The 5,664-nt window shown below is 49.4% G+C and overlaps 1 protein-coding gene across 1 annotated transcript; it reads left to right on the top strand.

Annotated features, from left to right (window-relative positions):
* Window positions 1–491: 491 nt before the first annotated feature.
* LOC124693212 (1-aminocyclopropane-1-carboxylate oxidase 1-like) lies at window positions 492–3,048 on the top strand. The gene is made up of 3 exons (XM_047226676.1): window positions 492–688; window positions 817–1,046; window positions 2,228–3,048. The coding sequence occupies exons 1-3, from the start codon at window positions 563–565 to the stop codon at window positions 2,859–2,861; spliced, it is 990 nt and encodes a 329-aa protein (XP_047082632.1). The 5' UTR covers window positions 492–562; the 3' UTR covers window positions 2,862–3,048.
* Window positions 3,049–5,664: the final 2,616 nt, after the last annotated feature.

The following is a 5,664-nucleotide window of genomic DNA, read 5'->3' as shown; positions in this document are numbered from 1 at the left end:
TTCTTGCGGCTTGCCTCTCCCCGCGAAGCTTGAAAGGCCTAGCCGTCTCCTTCGGCTCTGACTTCCTTTCCAGGGACGTGGACCGGGCAGTCGTGGTGCTCGCCGTTGCCGTCGTGCTGGTGTCATTCGACGGCGCTCCATACCTAGTTGAGCTAGGTCGTGTGGCCAAGTGTGGTTTTCGCCGGTTTTCCTTAAAACTGTGCCGTGTAGGTTTTCTTTGTCTGGTTTTCCTTATAAACCGGACACGGGTGTCGAGTTTGTATCGGTTTTCGGTCGGTTTTCCTTATAAACCGGCTAAATTTCCCTCTTCTTAATGAATAGGCAGAGCTCCTGCCGGTTGCTCCAAAAAAAAAAATTAATCTGTGTCGACGTAATCTCGTACGTAGCGGCTAAGTCACATGACTCATCTTCCACTCCAGCGCTTGCCTTCTCGCGCCTATAAATTGGGGCTCGGCGCCGGCTTCAGAGCACACTCACACTCGGCGCCATAAGCTAACCCAGCAGCAACACAGAGCACTCACAGTCACAGCTACAGATAGTAAGAGGGAGAGAGATCAGAGCGATGGCGATGGTTGCTGCTGCCTCGTTGAGCTTCCCGGTGATCAACATGGAGAAGCTGGAGACGGAGGAGAGGGGCGCGGCCATGGAGGTCATCCGCGACGCCTGCGAGAACTGGGGCTTCTTCGAGGTGCTACTTGTAGCTAGATTAATGATTGATGAACGTAGTGCTTGACGATTCTTGGTGTATGTTTTTACAAGAAAGGACTGCAATCAGGCATAAGATTCTTGACATGATTAACTTGTATATGTGTGCAGCTGCTGAACCATGGCATCTCGCACGAGCTGATGGACGAGGTGGAACGGGTGAGCAAGGCGCACTACAAGAACATCAGGGAGGACAAGTTCAAGGAGTTCGCGGCGAGGACGCTGGAGGCCGGCGAGAAGGGCGCCGACGTGAAGGACGTGGACTGGGAGAGCACCTTCTTCGTCCGCCACCTCCCCGCCTCCAACCTCGCCGACCTGCCCGACCTGGACGACGACTACAGGTACATACACACTGTTGTGAAGTGTATAAGTAGATTGCCTAGCCTTTTCCATCAGTTCGGACTTTTGGTTCAAGTGGCTAGTGCATGAATCTTTACATGGTATCGAGCCTGAGTCTCGAGTTCAAATCCTCGGCTTTCACATGGTTTTCGCACTAAGCCTAAAAATTGTTGTTGCCCCCTCTCTGCCTCTTGCCGTGTGGCGTGTGGTCCCGGCGCTGCCTCTTTCTCTCTCTACACGTGTTGACTTTCTCTTCTCCCGTCACACGCGAGTGGGGGTGTTGTGAAGTGTATACACGTGAAAGAAGAAGAGCACACCGAAACAGGGCATAAGCGGTGGCTAAAGAGGGGGGCAACGGCAATTTTTAGGCTTAATTGCGAAAATCATGTGAAAGCCAGGATTTGAACTCGGCACTGAGCCTGATACCATGTTAAGCTTCATGCACTAGCCACTTGAACCAAAAGTCCGAACTTATGGAAAGGGCTAGGCAATCCACATATACACTTCACAACACACACCACACGTACGCGTGATTAGTTAATTAATTAATCAGCTAATGACACTAGATCATTAGACTGTTGGTTCTCCTATTGGCTTCTGACGAAAAAGCTTATTTAGTTGAAAAGGCGCCGAGATGATGATTATTATAGTTCCGTAATCGGGAGATTCTGGTCCATAATTCAACTCCAATTTGAAGCTTCGGACCTTGTTTTGCTTGCTGTTTTGCGGTACTCTTTATAGAAAGGCTGACGAGGCAGCCTATTGTTAGGCCTGACCGAACATTATGTACTCGCCTGAACAAATCACACCTGACAGAGTCGCTCCGATAACGGAGTGTTTTAGACTGACAAATTACCATCACTGCCGCTAAACCGGGCTTATAATGGTATACATATGTTATAAACTCAGTACTAGTATTTTCGATATAAATTTCCATATTTTTTTGACCCTCGATCAACCTCATAGTGTCATTTTTATCGAATACTTGAGAAGTTCAGAGAAACAGCAGCATGCAACAGACAAAGTACTACGATATCAACGAGAGATACGATTGCGCACATCAGAATCCTGGTTAAGCTGCAGTAACCAACACGACTGGAATCGCCTGCCTTTTAGCGAGTGACACTTGCTGGTATAAACACATATCTTAACGAAACTGCATTTTTTCGTGTCGTTGCTGTAGGCAAGTAATGAAAGAATTCGCGTCGGAGATCGAGAAGCTGGCGGAGCGCGTCCTGGACCTGATGTGCGAGAACCTGGGCCTGGAGAAGGGCTACCTTAAACAAGCATTCGCGGGCTCCCAGGGCGCGCCGACGTTCGGCACCAAGGTGAGCAGCTACCCGCCGTGCCCGCGGCCCGACCTCGTCGACGGCCTCCGCGCGCACACCGACGCCGGCGGCGTGATCCTGCTGTTCCAGGACGATCAGGTGAGCGGCCTCCAGCTGCTCAAGGACGGGGCGTGGGTGGACGTGCCGCCCATGCGCCACGCCATCGTCATCAACATCGGCGACCAGCTGGAGGTGATCACCAACGGGCGGTACAAGAGCGTGATGCATCGCGTGCTCACCCGCCCCGACGGCAACCGCATGTCCATCGCGTCCTTCTACAACCCCGGAGCCGACGCCGTCATCTTCCCAGCGCCAGCGCTCGTCGGCGATGTCGCCGCGGAGGAGAAGGAGGGCGAGGAGGGCGTGGCCGTGTACCCGCGGTTCGTGTTCGAGGACTACATGAACCTCTACGTTCAACACAAGTTCGAGGCCAAGGAGCCACGCTTCGAGGCCATGAAGTCGGACGCCGCGCCCATCGCCACCGCGTGATTAGGAACCGGCCGGTGTGCCAGGATCCAGATAAAAGTGAAGTGATGTGATGTGGTGTGGTGTTGTGTGTACCGTAGATATTCTATATGTATGTAATGTTTTGGCTCATTGGTATCACCGGCTGTGGATGCAGGGGTGTGCTTAGTGATGCGCTGGATTGTTTCTTTTAATGGGGATTATGTCTAAACCTCTGCATCAAACGAAGTGTATGGGCTGGTTACTAATTTATTTAACAAGAGAACTTATAAAGGGCTTTCATCTTCTCTTTCTTAATACTTGGTCCCATTTTGCTGGCCTCACATTGAGCCACGTCACTGGATCTAATTTCGTGCCACACCCACGCGCCCCGACACGTCCGGTTGCCTTCCTCGCCCCAACGGACGTCCAGACCGCGAGGCCCCCGTGGGCTTTCCTATCCAGCCGCCACGCCCGACCGGACCACAACGCGCGCGGATCCCTTCCTCTCCAGACGGCACGACGGAGGCAGCACCGCCGCGCGCCGACCCCGCGCGGAGCCTCTCCCTTTCCTCTCCAGACGCCCGAACGGAGGCACAGCCGGCGCGTGATTCCCCTCCCCATGGACATCGATCCTCTGCTGCCCTTCCTCGCCAGATGGCCCGACACCGGCCCATGAACTGGCCGAATCTCTTCCTCTTCCTCGCGTCCCCAATGATCTCTCCCCATCGATCTCTGCCCCGCCACGGCTCCCACTCCGTTCGTCCATCGCCAACCCTCGCGCCACTCTGCCTCCGTTCCGCTTCTTCGTTCGCCCCCACTCGCATGTCCTAACGGCTCTCCTCTGATGTCAATCTTCTACCATTAAACACAATAATTCCGTCTTCAAGGCAGTAGAAACTGCTGGGAAATTTTCTTCCGCCGCCGCCGTCTTAAACCCACGCGATGGTGCTGTACGCCCCCACAAGGAACCGGCCAAACTACGCCACTGCAGCCAACACAGGCAGCTGCTCGAACGCCGGTAGGTACCCCTCTCCCTTATTCTTCATCCTTCCTTTTCTAGAAACCCTAAATCCCTCACACGAATTTCACGATTTACCAGGTTCATCTCCGCCTACGGAAGTTGTCGCGCCTTCGGATTTCCGCTGGTACCCCAGGCCATACGGTTTTCGTGGAATTGATTTCGGATTTATTTGTACACCTGTTCATCATCCACAGTGTATACTGCATTCTTCAACTGGTACGCCTACTGTCATCTCCTCCTCTTCGTTTAAACTTTACATTTGTTCAGCGTCAATTCATTTTGTTATGCTCAGTCCAATCTTCTGTGCTGTTTTTTATTTATTTACATGTATCTGTTCCCAAAAAGACGATAACCCGCCAGCGTTGCTGCGGCACACATATCAATAAACTGGTGAATCATAAATAAATAAAAACATGTCTGTCCTTAGAATAGTTATGAAACTTTGGAGGGATATCTTCTGATAGCACAATTGCATATGCCTGTTATTTACAAAGACAGTGTTGGAACACATTTTTTTTCCATCTCAGTTGTGAAAGAAAAGTTGAATTAGGTGCGCGTTCAGATCGCCTTTTAGTTAGTTGGACTACACATGCTCCTTGGGTCCCTCCATGGTTACAGAAGGAAAGCCAACATATATCTAAGTGTAGACCTTTCATGCGAAGAACGCATTAGTACACTCGCTCCAGTCAAACACTAAGAAAAAATAAGACGGTAAGTGGTATTCATACAATCATTAAAGATACACAGTTTTGTAGTTATTAATCATATTATTTTCTATTATAAGAAAAGAGTGCCATGTTTGTTGCTGTTATAAGTTCAGTGTACACTAAGGCCTGGAATATGCTGACTCCCCATATTGATGCATCATGACGCAAGGTCATTTGGCACAGCGGGGAAAGAGATACTGAAATCAAAGTAGGGATTAGTAAATTAGATGACTATCTGAAATCACTTAACTTAGGACAGAGGGAAATTGCTTATATTTTTTGGAAGATAACTGAAGGAAAGCATACAGTATGGCAATCCAGCGATTAGCAGGCTACATGTTCATTTCCACCAGCTAAATCATTGTGCGCTCATTGATCTATAATTGCCATTGTTTCTGAAATAATGTCCTTTTAGTTTCTCAATTTGCCCAACCTACAGCTTATATACAGTCTAGAAGCTTACTTCAGTATGGAATAAATGAAAGCTTAGTAAGTACTCCTTAAGTTGCCCAGACAAAACAGCCAGAATATGCAACAACATATGGCTTGAACTATGTGGCCTCAAAAAAAAAAAGGACACCGCCCTCCAGCAACTAATAGTATACCTGCATCTGCTCCCAAAAGATGGATACCTCTGAAAATATACAACATGCAGATTCATCTCCGCGTACGGAATTTGTCGCGCCTTCGGCATTCTTCCGCTGCTACCCCAGGCCGTACCGTTTTGTTGGAATTCATTTCGGATTGATTTATACATCTGTTAATCATTTCCGCTGCATTCTTCCATTGGGATTTATACATCTGTTCATCATTCGCAGTGCATTCTTCCATTGGTACGCGTACTGTAATCTCCTCTTAATTTCACATTTACATTGTCGAGCGTCAATTTATTGGTTAATACTCACTACAATTCTCTGCTGCTTCTTTTAAATAAGCATGTATCTGTTCACAAAATATGGATAGCTCTGAAAATATTCAGCCTGCTAGCCTTTCCGTTTCGCGAGGTCGTGGTCGTGGTCGCCCCCGCCGTAGTTCTCAGCCTGCAGTCACTCCTACCCTACACCCTTCTTTTTCTTCGGATAACCGGCAACGGCGTATGCAGCTTAGGACTAGAGGT

The sequence above is a fragment of the Lolium rigidum genome, chromosome 2 (assembly GCF_022539505.1).
Source record: "Lolium rigidum isolate FL_2022 chromosome 2, APGP_CSIRO_Lrig_0.1, whole genome shotgun sequence".
NCBI classification, from domain to species: domain Eukaryota; kingdom Viridiplantae; phylum Streptophyta; class Magnoliopsida; order Poales; family Poaceae; genus Lolium; species Lolium rigidum.
Note: the sequence above shows the minus strand (reverse complement) of the source record. Positions and strands in the feature narration are given on the sequence as shown.

Bases quoted from the DNA above. Each gene is read 5' to 3' on its own strand.
- LOC124693212 (XM_047226676.1), top strand. From the start codon at position 563: ATGGCGATGGTTGCTGCTGCCTCGTTGAGCTTCCCGGTGATCAACATG. The intron at 689-816 runs GTGCTACTTGTA...ATATGTGTGCAG, and splicing joins AGAACTGGGGCTTCTTCGAG to CTGCTGAACCATGGCATCTC. The intron at 1,047-2,227 runs GTACATACACAC...TCGTTGCTGTAG, and splicing joins GACCTGGACGACGACTACAG to GCAAGTAATGAAAGAATTCG.